General features: G+C 39.4%; 1 protein-coding gene across 2 annotated transcripts in view; it reads right to left on the bottom strand.

Annotated features, from left to right (window-relative positions):
- Positions 1-15,557, bottom strand: part of LOC124615086 (armadillo repeat-containing protein 5-like) — a 186,947-nt gene that overhangs the window by 24,511 nt on the left and 146,879 nt on the right. For both annotated transcript variants that reach the window (XM_047143000.1, XM_047142999.1), the window contains exon 11: positions 2,914-3,194. In XM_047143000.1, coding sequence (XP_046998956.1) covers positions 2,914-3,194 — 281 coding nt within the window. The remainder of the gene's footprint in view (positions 1-2,913; positions 3,195-15,557) is intronic.

Here is a 15,557-nt window from a genome sequence, read left to right as displayed (position 1 = left end):
ATTAATGATGTGCTGCACCCTACTTTATTCTGAAGGTGAATGAAGCCCCTCCCCTTCATTAGTTAACAGACTACATCTATTACTGAACTCAACGGCAACAGAGAAAAGCCAGCAGCTGAATAGTATACATGGAGGAATAGCTTTTTCTAAGTAATTACGATAGTTCTCAGTTTGCATATAATAGTGCTAGTTATAATTTATTGTTAGTATACTTACCAAAGTAGCCAGCAGTGGTTGCTTCTGCCTGTTGCGTATAACTTGATTCATTCCACACTCCTAAAAGAACTCTTTCATAATGGTCTTTACACTGATAGCTTGCACTATGCTGGTGGCACTTTTCAGAGGCATCTGAAAATCTGTGGAGGAATGGCAGCCCATTCTGCCTCACAAACCGAAACCACAGAAGATAGTAATGTTGGACGCTGGGGTCTGGAATGAAGTTGATGTTCTAGCTCATTCCAAAGGTGTTCCATTGAGTTCATGAGGGACTCTGAGCAGGCCAATCCATACTGTCCACAAACCATTGCCTCACAGATGCTGCTTTATGACAGGTTACACAACCAATCCCCATCCCCAAACTGTTCCTCTACTGTACACAGGACATAATTCAGTAAAATGGGTACATGTAATTCTGTATTTCTTAAGCACAATAAGGGGACACACCCTAACCTTGAGAAGCAACAACAATCCACAATACCACACTCTCTGTACTTCACTGTTGAAAGTACACATGACGACAGGTAATGTTCTCCAGGACTTCATCAAACCCCAACTCTTCCATTGGGGTGTGTATCCCCTCGTTACATATCTGGTCTTTTTTTAAATTAAAATTTATTTGAACTGGCCATGAAAAATTCCTATATTTCATATAAAATCATGAATTCCCATTTTAAGATAGAGAAAATTAAATAATAAAGAGCTAATGGAATAGAGTATTATATGCAAAGTAGCAAGGGGCTTTATTCAGAGAGTTTCTAAGGAATGTCCCTTTTGTTTCACAACTACTATGTAAACTCAGTGCATGTATTGTTTATGTGTTTAGCATCTGGCAGTTAGCAACTGGGAGTCTTTGTGTTCAAGGTTTTAGTGTCTGAGCTTCTAGCGTTTGAGTCCTGAGTATTCACGTAGTCTTTGGATTCGAGATTTTAGTGTCTGAGCTTTTAGTGTTTGAGTCCTGAGTATTTGTATCTCTTAAGCTCTTGTGCCACAGCATGAACTAGTTAATTTTGTTGGAAGCTGGGCTAATTAAAAGTAAATTTCTGTTCGTTTAATTTATTGTCAAAGGTACAAAAACTGACAGGACTGAGATAACACAGCGAACACCTCAATCTACAAAAGATCGGTATCATTAATTTCATTTTAAGAACTTCAGTTGTTGCCAAAGCTACTACTCAAACATTGTGTTGCAACTTGGCTTTCGATTATGTATCTTATTTGGACATTTATTATCGGGATAAAGTGTGACCATTCACAGTAGAGAATCGTATCAAAGAACCAGTGTTAATAAAAATTGAGTTAAGGAAAAATTATAGTGTCCTATTATTTCAAACAGATTATCATGAGAAGTGAACCATGTAGTGGATTATCTCTGAACAACAACAATCATAATAATTTTTTTATTATTATCATTATAGTTCATTACATATTAATATTAAAGGGAAGAGTTTTCAACAAACAAACATCATGCTGTGTCAAATAAACCAGGTGTCTTTTGAAGGAACTAACTCCGTGTACATGCGCTACACAAATCAAAGATATCAATTTATTTTGCAACACACCTAGTAACTGTTAATGAGCACTTATTAACAAGAGAGTCTGACTCATATTAGTGCAAAGAGTGCAACAAGTATTGACTGCAATAACAGGTAGTGTTGTGTCACCTCGCTTTCATGTATCTTGGTTAGATGAAGAGTTCCGGCTGGGTGTAGAAAAAGGACATTACACTTTTGCTGATCGTGGAAGTGCCAGTAGACATCAATCATCCCAAATCCTCAAGTGTCGTTTAGCAGTGACTACAAAAATGTGAGTGCTAGTTGCTGCTAACACCTTGGAATACACAAGTGATTCTTTCCACTAATTTCATGCAGTTTTTAGAAATCACCATCCTCAATGCTCAATGGCCCTGTCTGTCATATATGAGGTCTGCCAGGTCTTGATTTAGCTGTATTTGTTCTTTCATATTTACACTTCACAATTACATCAGCAATAGCCATCTTAGTGAGCTTTAGAAGAGTTGAAATTACCCTAATGGATCTGTTAGTCAGATGACATCCAGTTAGTAGTCCACGTTCAAAGACAATGAGCTCTCCTGACTGATCCATTTTGCTGTTACTGCTTCTTTTTTGACAACACAATACTCCCTGCCTGTTTGTCACTGGTGAGCCCACCTCTCACATCATCTAGCTGTTGATTCTACATTACACAGGGGTGTTTGGATACATTTGATCCGACTGTATATAGAACTTGATGTGTGAACGAATGAATGAAATTCAACCTACTCCCCTTTCTTGTTACTTTTTCCCACAATTCAAACTGCACTAATTTAATTTTTGCAGTCTTAGCCTCTGCCTGAAGGGCACCACTCTTCACCTCTTTTTCTGCTACTTTTCTATTTTTTAAACATAACCTACATACAGAAGTGAGAGCCTCCTTGGGAATCCTACTTCTGACCCATTGCAGTTGCCTAAGTGAAATCACAGTTCACAAACCCAAACAGTTAACTAATCTGTGGCAGCCACAATGAGTGTCATTCAAAGTGTAAAGAATGTACATACTTCACAGTAAACTAAAATTTAAGATTTGAAAAGATAGAAGCCACAACATAAAAAGGTACATTTTAAAAAAATGAAAGTAGTTTAGACAGAGAAGAGACTGAGCACACTGCAAAATTTTTTAAAAAGTCACTGAACTAACCTGTCAAGCAAAGCAATGGTATTAAGAACATCTGTAAGACCAGCTTTCTTGTAGAGGCTTTCTGTTGGATGGCCATGGACAGCTATTGAGAGTAGAAGCCTTAATGGTGTGGCAGCTACATCATGCAATGTTATCTCCTTTTTTCCTGTTTCACTCCAACTGCTTGTTTCTGACATCATTGCAGAGAAAAATGGAGAGCTCCTACACAATATATCTCGGTCTGCAGTTATCCTTGTTCCACAGTCTAATAGGATGGTCACATATTTGTCGCCTGTTGTCTCCTGTGTGCACAAATGGACCATTAATAAATATTTGCTGTAAATTTATTACCTTAATATTGCTGAAACTGGCAAACAAAATAAGATTTTGGATTCTTTAGCCTACTATGGAACATATCTCAATACAAACTGGTGTGCATATAGTGCACCAGAATTATTTCAATCACAAATAGGAAATGGGAAGAAAATGTGTCAGTCCTACTGATTGTAAAATTCCTCTAATTTTACCACTGTGGTCATTATATGAGAGAAAGTAATGTTTCTTAACTCATGCTGGAATATGACATTCTGAATTTTGAGATTAAGGCTCCCTGCAGTGCTGATTATTATTCTTGTAATGTATCCCAATGGGATCTGCTGAGCATTTTTTTAATGCACTTGCACCGACTAACAAATCAATTACAAATCATGCTGCTCCGCTGTGAATTTTCTCCCTCTCATCCATTAATCCAAGTTGGTAAGGGGTCCCATGAATCACTCAAACAAGATTTTTTAAGCAACCATTATCTTACATGAATATAAAGGACAAGTGTGAGGATTTGGAAGCATAATTCATCATGGGAAAGATAGCTACTGCCTACAAGAAAATTAAAGAAGTCTTTGGAGAAGCTGCATGAATATCAAGAGCTCAGATGAAAATCGGTCCTAACCAAAGAAGGAGAAGCTGAAAGGTGGAAGGAGTATATAGCGGGTACATACAAGGAAGACAAACTTGAAAGCAATATTATAGAAAGGGGAAAGGATGTAGATGAGGATGAGATAGGAGATACGATACTGCAAGAAGAATGTGACAGAGCACTGAAAAACTTAAGTCAAAGCAAGGCCCTGGGAACAGACAACATACCCTCAGAACTACTGATAGCCTTGGGAAAGGAGCCACCACAAAATTATTCAATCTACTGTGCAAGGTGTATGAGAATAGCAAAATACTCTCGGACTTCATGAAGAACGTAATAATTACAATTCCAATGAAAGCAGGCACTGAAAGGAGTGAAAATTACCAAAATAACAATTTAATAAATCATGGTTGCAAAATACTAATACCAATTCTTTATAGAAGAATGGAAAAACTGGTAGAAGCCAGCCTTGCAGAACATCAGTTTGGATTTCCGAGAAATATAGTAACACAGAGAGCAATACTTGCCCTACAACTGCAATCACAAGATAGGTTAATAAGGAAAGGCAAATGTACGTTTATAGCATTCGTAGACTTAGAGAAAGCTTTTGACAATGTCTGGATTACTCTCTTTGAAATTCTGAAGGTAGAAAGGATAAAATACAGGAAGCAAAAGGCTACTTACAACTTGTACAGAAACCAGATGGCAATCATAAGAGTCAGATGGCAATCATAAGAGTTGAGGGGCATGAAAGGGAAACAGTGGTTCAGTAGGGTATGAGATAGGGTTGTAGCCTATCCCTGATGTTATTCAATCTGTAGACGGAGACAGCAATAAAGGGAACCAAAGAAAAATTTAGAGTAGGAATTGAAGTTCAGGAAGGAGAATTAAAAAAATTGAGGTTTGCCAATGACTATGCAACTATATCAGAGACAGCAAAGGACTTGCAAGAGCAGTTAAATGGAATGGACAGTGACTTGAAAGGAGGATAAAAGGTGAACATCAACAAAAGCAAGACAAGGATAATGGAATGTAGCCGAATTAAATCAGGTGATGCTGAGGCAATCAGATTAGGAAATGAGAGATTTAAAATAGTAGATAAATTTTTCTATTTGGGCAGCAAAATAACTAATGCTGGCTGAAGTACACAGGATATAAAATGTAGACTGGCAATGGCAAGAAAAACATTTCTGAAGAAGAGAAGTCTGTTAACACTGAATATAGACTTAAGTGTTAGCAGGTCTTTTCTGAATGTATTTGTCTGGAGTGCAGCCATGTACGGAAGTGAAATGTGCACCATAAACAGTTTAAACAAGAAGAGAATAGAAGCTTTTGAAATGCAGCACTACAGAAGAATGCTTAAGATTAAATGAGTAGATCACATAACCAATGAGGAGGTACTGAATAGAATTGATGACAAAAGAAATTCGTGACACAATCTGACTAGGAGGAGGGATTGGTTGATAGGACATATTCTGAGACATCAAGGGATCACGAATTTAGCATTGGATGGATGTATGGTAGGTACAAATCATTGATGGAGATCAAGAGATGAATACAGTAAGCAGATTCAGAAGGATGTCAGTTGCAGAAGTTACCTGCAGATGAGGAGGATTGCACAGGATACAGTAGCATCAAGAGCTGCATCAAGCTAGTCTTCAGACAGAAGACCACAACAACATAAATCTTACTCTAGCATATGCCTTCCCCATGGCTAGAATTATATTGTCATTTGACATTAAACCAGTCCAGAGAGATAATCCTAATTACTCAATGCATGTCACTGATTGTACACCCAAATTATATTGGTGCTCTCTTCTGTGTCTATTTACACACACTGCATCACATTTATTAATGTTATGACAATACAGCACTCTGAACACTGAGCAAAACCACGTACACAGGTGCAGCTGCCACTATGAGATTTGACTATACCCATCAAGAAGGATGATTTGAAACTCCACTCATAATGACACGTACAAGATGGACTATAGTTAGATAAGAGATATGCATATCAAATTGAAGCTTTCTTCAAAAGAAAACAAATGAGCCAATCAGCCAACACTATTGTTGTAGCAGATATAGAGCGATAAAAATTAATCTCTTACCACAAATTTATTGTATTAACCTCACAACAAAGCTGAGTGATGTGGAGTTAAGAAACTGATTCCCAGAAAAATCAGAGAAAGTCATAGAGGGGAACAACAAAATGATCCATGAAATGAAAGATAATTCAGAAGCAGGTTAAGGGAAAGTTGATGTCGGTATAGACATTATATCAGCTTCAGAGGGAGGTTGACTTATGTAAACTGCACAATAGTGCTCAAGAAACCTCAACTGATGAGACTCTGGAAACAAAACACACTTTACATAGTGTAATAGATAGCAAGGCTGATGGATTACATAAACAAAGAGACTTTGAAAATAAAAGCTCCAATGGCAAGCTAAGATAAGTGCCCTTCATGCTAATGCTTATATTTCATGTATGCCTAATATAAATGAGGCAATACCAGCCAAATCACCAAATTTACCAAAATGAGTTCAAGCTATCAATTTAGAGAAGCAGTATATACTTAACAGGTGACACAAGAATATAAGTCAAAATTGGTTATGTCGCTGAGTTACAGAGCACTGAATTCTTGGTCATGCAAGAGAAAGGACTTTGTCTTGCAGGTAACGTGTCAAGGAGGAAACAACAATCTTCATGTCAAAGCATTTTTGTTTGGAATCTTGTGTTGTTAGATTATGCAACATTGTGACCATACCTGCAGGTTCCTTATACTGTATATTGTTTGAAGTCACAATGGCAACAACAATCTTTTGTACTAATTTCCATATTTGCAGGCTTCTTACCGTAACCAGCACAAAAGTAATCCTATTTCCTGTGAACTTGTATTCTGTTATTATTGTTTAGTGCAATATGTATATTGCAGCAATGGTTCACATAAAATGCCTGATCCCATAATCTAAATGAGAGCAAACTGGAGACTTAAAACAACATTATTTAGCATGCGTGCACAGCGTCTACCACAATGATTCTATTAATATGCTTGATTATTTACTGATCATTTTCTTTTTATTATGTTCAAGATTGAAGCAAACCACAAACTTTTAGTGAAAGAAATCCTACATTGTATTCTCCTCAGTTTTCTGATGTTCTTCTTGCTATATTATTATCCAGTTAATACTGAAATAATGTTTCACTGCTGTCAATAAAAGTAATTACAATGTAACTTTATTTTCATTTAATTGCTATTTTCACAAGATTCTGGAATTTAAAAAGAGTCCAATTTTATAATAAAAAAGAGTTAAATCATATAAAATTGCGTTAAAAATGCCAAGTACAACTTGGGGATGTAATTATGAAAGAAAAATGTTTGTGACCATCATTTCTTTGTCTCTGGAGGTTTTCATCCATACTGAAAAATATGCCATCAGTGAGTTGGCCGATTCTGATACGAGACACTTCAAATGTCAAGAGTTTTTTCTGGTGACAAAAAGATATCATGCTGTGGATTTGTTGGGATCTTTTTGTGATAATTTTGTGGTTGGAATGAGCAATGAGTGGTGTTTCTTTTATTTTAAGTTTGTAAAGAGGTTGCTGGAGGGTACTGCACAAAAATGGGAGAATCAGCATCAAACTGATTTCACAAATTATGAAATATATGAACAGCTGTTTTTGCAGAATTATTAGAGCAAGGCAAAGCAAGTCCAGCTATTACAGAATGAGATTTTAAATGGTCTAGTACACAGGACAGGCAGGCAAACTACGAGGGAGTTTTGTGATGAGGAACTGAGAAACTTGAATCATTTTAAACAGGCCAACAAGGACACTGTCAGCGATTTGTACTCTTAAATAGACAACTGCGAGAATAACTCCATTGGGGACTGGTTAACAGTCCAACTTATTCTGTGTAAAGTTTTTTGGATTATGAAGAGAGGCTGGAGCAGACATTGATACAAAGACCCACACGGGTAAAAGATCAGTCGAAACAGAAGTCAGGCTCAGGGTAAATGTAACTGCGTGCATAATAATCATAGAAGAGTTAATAATAATTGGTGGGGAAGACAAGCTAGAGGGGTAGCAATAATCATGATCAGAAAAATGACTACCGCAGAAGTGATAAAAATGAAATTGGAATGATTCAAACGAATGATAAAGCTGACAGAAGGAAGAAATGCAGACATACTCAAGAAAACAGGGGTTTGCCTCAGCTGTAGCTTGAGATGGGACAAGAAACAAGGCAAAGGACAGGACAAAGAGTAGGAATTACATAAGGGACAGTGGTAGCAGAAGTGATGTAGTGTGTGTCATATTGATGCAGTGTTAAGTAGTAAAAACAGTATGGAAACAACAGAATGCTACCAGTCACGTAGAGGAGGCATAGAGTTATGGAAAGACACAATGAAAAAGAATGCTCAAAATAAAGCTGAAATTGGCTATAATGAAGTTGAAGGGCTGATGGTTTACAGTCATTACAGCCGACAGTTGCACAAACTGGGTTTCTGCTTTGTTTTTCTATAAAAACTTGTACCTTGTAAATTTTAAGTTGCCACAGAGTTAAAACTTCAAAATGAAGCAGAAATACAGTACACCTACACTATTTACAATGCAGTATTTGTAGAGAGGGGCTGAAAAGGAATTTTTCTCATATTTATGCATACATACCACAATAACATGCCAGCAAAATGTGAAAATCTTTAATAAGTGAAGAACACAGTAGCAACAATATAAACTGTTCAATAATGTCAAACACAGTTTTAAATAATGAATGAGATGAAATGTTGACCATGTTTAAAACTGACAGTAAGTGTTGTTTAGCATAACAGTCATGAATGACAAAACTTTGTTCCAGTTACTGTATTAAAAAAATTAATCAATAGTACCAAAATGAAAAGACAGTATTGTGTACATAAATTACATGAAGGCATACACTTTTTCCTATGTTTCACTTTAAAATGTACAAACATTACATGCTGTACCTAATACATTGAAAATATCCAACAACCATAACCACAAAAAGCAATAATGAACACACTATTATTCTACTTCTTTACTTAAAAAACTCATATCGGAAATTAATTTCCTAGTTTTCTACAATCACAGCAAAGAGATGGTTGTTTGAGTTTTTAATTTTTATTTGCTTTTTGGAGTTTGGATTTTGCATTTGACAAAACATTCATATTAATGCCTCTTAATAGTCAATTTAGAGACTGTATTTTCTCTCTGTCCTCCCAAGTTGTAGAAATCATAGAAATCATTGAGTGTGAGACACTCAGTTTCCTACTTCTCATATAATGTGTGACATTTCTTCAACATTAAATACTTTTTTTGTTGCTGTTAGTAATCCCCAATTATATAACAATCAAAAATGAACATTGGATGTTACAGCCAAAATATTTATCTGAAAATGAAATAAAAAATATATTGTTATATACGATAGCACATAAGTGATTTTTTAAATGTACCGTTTACATAGGATTTAGATGGGACCATCAGATTTCGCCCTTACAGCCAATATGTTGTTAAAAGTGGTGTCACTATAAACGGTATGGACTGTATTCAGCTCTCAGACTAAGTCCTTCACGAGTAGTTGGGTAGAAGTTTTGTACTTCTGATGAAGAACTTAATCCAAAAACTGAATATTTCTACCATTCTTTTTCATTATACCTGTCTGTGGTTCAACACTACCTCTATGTGGTGGGCACCAATCTATCTTTCCCATATTTTTTTTTATTCTGCCCAGACATTCAAGTGTTAAATAATAATAAGTGACATGGACAGATCAGGTTTCATTCTACTACATCTACATCTACATCTACATCTACATCTACATCGATACTCCGCAAGCCACCCAACGGTGTGTGGCGGAGGGCACTTTACGAGCCACTGTCATTACCTCCCTTTCCTGTTCCAGTCGCGTATGGTTCGCGGGAAGAACGACTGTCTGAAAGCCTCCGTGCGCGCTCTAATCTCTCTAATTTTACATTCGTGATCTCCTCGGGAGGTATAAGTAGGGGGAAGCAATATATTCGATACCTCATCCAGAAACGCACCCTCTCGAAACCTGGCGAGCAAGCTACACCGCGATGCAGAGCGCCTCCCTTGCAGAGTCTGCCACTTGAGTTTATTAAACATCTCCGTAACGCTATCACGGTTACCAAATAACCCTGTGACGAAACGCGCCGCTCTTCTTTGGATCTTCTCTATCTCCTCCGTCAGACCGATCTGGTACGGATCCCACACTGATGAGCAATACTCAAGTATAGGTCGAACGAGTGTTTTGTAAGCCACCTCCTTTGTTGATGGACTACATTTTCTAAGGACTCTCCCAATGAATCTCAACCTGGTACCCGCTTTACCAACAATTAATTTTATATGATCATTCCACTTCAAATCGTTCCTCACGCATACTCCCAGATATTTTACAGAAGTAACTGCTACCAGTGTTTGTTCCGCTATCATATAATCATACAATAAAGGATCCTTCTTTCTATGTATTCGCAATACATTACATTTGTCTATGTTAAGGGTCAGTTGCCACTCCATGCACCAAGTGTCTATCCGCTGCAGATCTTCCTGCATTTCGCTACAATTTTCTAATGCTGCAACTTCTCTGTATACTACAGCATCATTCGCGAAAAGCCGCATGGAACTTCCGACACTATCTACTAGGTCATTTATATATATTGTGAAAAGCAATGGTCCCATAACACTCCCCTGTGGCACGCCAGAGGTTACTTTAACGTCTGTAGACGTCTCTCCATTGATAACAACATGCTGTGTTCTGTTTGCTAAAAACTCTTCAATCCAGCCACACAGCTGGTCTGATATTCCGTAGGCTCTTACTTTGTTTATCAGGCAACAGTGCGGAACTGTATCGAACGCCTTCCGGAAGTCAAGAAAAATAGCATCTACCTGGGAGCCTGTATCTAATATTTTCTGGGTCTCATGAACAAATAAAGCGAGTTGGGTCTCACACGATCGCTGTTTCCGGAATCCATGTTGATTCCTACATAGTAGATTCTGGGTTTCCAGAAATGACATGATACGCGAGCAAAAAACATGTTCTAAAATTCTACAAGAGATCGACGTCAGAGATATAGGTATATAGTTTTGCGCATCTGCTCGACGACCCTTCTTGAAGACTGGGACTATCTGTGCTCTTTTCCAATCATTTGGAACCCTCCGTTCCTCTAGAGACTTGCGGTACACGGCTGTTAGAAGGGGGGCAAGTTCTTTCGCGTACTCTGTGTAGAATCGAATTGGTATCCCGTCAGGTCCAGTGGACTTTCCTCTATTGAGTGATTCCAGTTGCTTTTCTATTCCTTGGACACTTATTTCGATGTCAGCCATTTTTTCGTTTGTGCGAGGATTTAGAGAAGGAACTGCAGTGCGGTCTTCCTCTGTGAAACAGCTTTGGAAAAAGGTGTTTAGTATTTCAGCTTTACGCGTGTCATCCTCTGTTTCAATGCCATCATCATCCCGTAGTGTCTGGATATGCTGTTTCGAGCCACTTACTGATTTAACGTAAGACCAGAACTTCCTAGGATTTTCTGTCAAGTCGGTACATAGAATTTTACTTTCGAATTCAATGAACGGTTCACGCATTGCCCTCCTTACGCTAACTTTGACATCGTTTAGCTTCTGTTTGTCTGAGAGGTTTTGGCTACGTTTAAACTTAGAGTGAAGCTCTCTTTGCTTTCGCAGTAGTTTCCTAACTTTGCTGTTGTACCATGGTGGGTTTTTCCCGTCCCTCACAGTTTTACTCGGCACGTACCTGTCTAAAACGCATTTTACGATTGCCTTGAACTTTTTCCATAAACACTCAACATTGTCAGTGTCGGAACAGAAATTTTCGTTTTGATCTGTTAGGTAGTCTGAAATCTGCCTTCTATTACTCTTGCTAAACAGATAAACCTTCCTCCCTTTTTTTATATTCCTACTAACTTCCATATTCAGGGATGCTGCAACGGCCTTATGATCACTGATTCCCTGTTCTGTACATACAGAGTCGAAAAGTTCGGGTCTGTTTGTTATCAGTAGGTCCAAGATGTTATCTCCACGAGTCGGTTCTCTGTTTAATTGCTCGAGGTAATTTTCGGATAGTGCACTCAGTGTAATGTCACTCGATGCTCTGTCCCTACCACCCGTCCTAAACATCTGAGTGTCCCAGTCTATATCTGGTAAATTGAAATCTCCACCTAAGACTATAACATGCTGAGAAAATTTATGTGAAATGTATTCCAAATTTTCTCTCAGTTGTTCTGCCACTAATGCTGCTGAGTCGGGAGGTCGGTAAAAGGAGCCAATTATTAACCTAGTTCGGTTGTTTAGTGTAACCTCCACCCATAATAATTCACAGGAACTATCCACTTCGACTTCACTACAGGATAAACTACTACTAACAGCGACGAACACTCCACCACCGGTTGCATGCAATCTATCCTTTCTAAACACCGTCTGTACCTTTGTAAAAATTTCGGCAGAATTTATCTCTGGCTTAAGCCAGCTTTCTGTACCTATAACGATTTCAGCTTCGGTGCTTTCTATCAGCGCTTGAAGTTCCGGTACTTTACCAACGCAGCTTCAACAGTTGACAATTACAATACCGATTGCTGCTTGGTCCCCGCATGTCCTGACTTTGCCCCGCACCCGTTGAGGCTGTTGCCCTTTCTGTACTTGCCCAAGGCCATCTAACCTAAAAAACCGCCCAGCCCACGCCACACAACCCCTGCTACCCGTGTAGCCGCTTGTTGCATGTAGTGGACTCCTGACCTATCCAGCGGAACCCGAAACCCCACCACCCTATGGCGCAAGTCGAGGAATCTGCAGCCCACACGGTCGCAGAACCGTCTCAGCCTCTGATTCAGACCCTCCACTCGGCTCTGTACCAAAGGTCCGCAGTCAGTCCTGCCGACGATGCTGCAGATGGTGAGCTCTGCTTTCATCCTGCTAGCGAGACTGGCAGTCTTCACCAAATCAGATAGCCGCCGGAAGCCAGAGAGGATTTCCTCCGATCCATAGCGACACACATCATGAGCGACCACCTGCAGATGGGTGCACCTTGTACCCTTCATGGCATCCGGAAGGACCCTTTCCACATCTGGAATGACTCCCCCCGGTATGCACACGGAGTGCACATTGGTTTTCTTCCCCTCTCTTGCTGCCATTTCCCTAAGGGGCCCCATTACACGCCTGACGTTGGAGCTCCCAACTACCAGTAAGCCCACCCTCTGCAACTGCCCGGATCTTGCAGACTGAGGGGCAACCTCTGGAACAGGACAAGCAGCCATGTCAGGCCGAAGATCAGTATCAGCCTGAGACAGAGCCTGAAACCGGTTCGTCAGACAAACTGGAGAGGCCTTCCGTTCAGCCCTCCGGAATGTCTTTCGCCCCCTGCCACACCTTGAGACGACCTCCCACTCTACCACAGGTGAGGGATCAGCCTCAGCCTCAATGCGTGCAGTATCCCGGGCAACCACAGTCGTAGTCCGATCAGGGGATGCGTGGGACGAGCTGGCCGTCCCCGACAAACCCCCATCCGGACCCCCACAGTGATGCCCATTGGCAACAGCCTCAAGCTGTGTGACCGAAGCCAACACTGCCTGAAGCTGGGAGCGAAGGGATGCCAACTCAGCCTGCATCCGAACACAGCAGTTGCAGTCCCTATCCATGCTAAAAACTGTTTTGCAAAGAACGTCTGAACTAATCTACAGAGAGCGCAAACAAATCGACAAAATTTAAACGGTTATTAAAATACAAGATTGCCTAGTAAATGCAGTAATGCTGCTACTTGCGCACTGCTGACACTGCTCGGCGGCGGAAGGAGACTAAGCGAAATTACACTATTCAGGTACTAAAACGCGATGCTACACTCTCAAATACTATAATACGCCCGAAATTTATGAATTAAACAATGCAAGTACCAAAAACACGCAAAGAAATTAAGAATTAAACTATGTAACAAATGAGTGAGCTAGGAGTATACGACTTGGTGCTGCAGCTGCTTATCCAACGGCGGCAGGGAGCACACTGACTGACCAACCGACACTGGCCGTTCAAAACAAAAACAGAAGACAAACGACTACGCGAATTTACACTACTCAGGTACTAAAACGCGATGCTACAACTCTCAAATACTATAATACGCCCGAAATTTATGAATTCGGGCGTATTATAGTATTCGGATGGGGGTAGTATTTGAGATAACTATGCTAAAAAAGGAGGTACAGCTATGAGTATTCTAGTAAGACTATTAAGAAATTTGGAAGTTAAGGTTAATAAAAATGTGAATACCAATTGAGGGTTGTAGGAGGTAACAGTGTTGTTGGTAATGAAGTAATTGCTACAGTGAGAGGGTTATTTAATAAAAATAATGCGGGACTTGATAATGTCGATTTGAGCAATAGACAGACATTCTCAGTATCTGAGACGGTGGCAGGTGATGGTCCTGAAACAGCTGATGGGCCTACTGAGAATGAATAAGTTGGGGAGATTGGAAACCCAAGTGAGAATAACAAGGTGGATGCAGTGGCATCTAATTTAATAGAAATGAGTGAAGAACAGGGTGGCATTATGGTAGAATGAGATGCAGAGAAGTGTGATAGTGATTATGATGATCTTGCACATATGGTAGCAAGTGCCAGTGTGGTTTTATTTGATGCAAATGCTGTGAATGAGGCAGAATTTAAAAATAATGTAGTGGTTGGGTTACTGACTGAAGTTAATAATGAAGAAGGTGCCAATAGTAATGTTAATGTGGATGAGAGTGATGAGGCAAAGGTACATTTGTTTGTGGGTGGAGAGATACTCTAATCAAACCTGTCATGAAGGAGGTAGCATGAGATGTAAGCAAGGGGTGGAGAAACTGTTATCCAACCCTTTTTAGTGACTGACCAACACAACTGTGGGAACAGATTTTCTGTACAAGTACACAGGACATGGAAGAAAAACAATACAATTTAAAAATATGATAGATGGTGAAAACAAGATAGCGTATCTACAACAGAAAATATAGGAAGAGGATCAACAAGTTAATAAAAGGCAACAGGAAAAAAGCAATGTTTAGATTTATGCTTAGATTAATAATGTTTTGTTTGGTGCTTCATGTCTATCTAGCTATACTATTATTTTTATGTGGCTTCAATGCATTATCTGTTTACCTACAACGTAGTATGATGTGTGGAAGTGGAAAACAACCAATCAATGGAACAGCCACATTAATGTTTCGTTTCCTTGATTGTTATTATTTAACAGTGCAGTTCACATGTGTAAAATAGTAAATGCAGATAAATAAGTACATCTTCCTTTGAATGTATGTAACTGCTATAACCCTGTACATAATATCCGGACCCACTCATGGCAGCAGGCTGCCGGTGCACTACACTTTGAATATTCTTCCAACGGTATCTGCGCACCTGGTCACCAGAGGCAGTCTGTGGTAAGCTAAATGACTTGTGCACACAGCACAGCATCTGCCGCACTGTCTAGTGGAGTCATCCTCTTTATAGGATCAGTGCAGCAAGCACTCACGCTCATATTGTGTTCACACTTGTCATCAGCTACTGCTTGTACCAGTACCTGGATGGTTTCTATGTTTGCGTCTATGTTCTCAACTGTTATTTAACTGTGTGTGTGGAAGAAGAAAAAATTTCAGTTCACTGTGGGATATGCTGTTGCTTGTGTCTTACAGTACGATAAAACTAGTGATGAGTGTGATGTTCCCTTCTGTGAGCTCAGACTCTT

Source organism: Schistocerca americana, chromosome 1 (genome assembly GCF_021461395.2).
Source record: "Schistocerca americana isolate TAMUIC-IGC-003095 chromosome 1, iqSchAmer2.1, whole genome shotgun sequence".
NCBI classification, from domain to species: domain Eukaryota; kingdom Metazoa; phylum Arthropoda; class Insecta; order Orthoptera; family Acrididae; genus Schistocerca; species Schistocerca americana.
The sequence above is the reverse complement of the archived record's forward strand: the minus strand, read 5'-3'. Positions and strand labels throughout refer to the sequence as shown.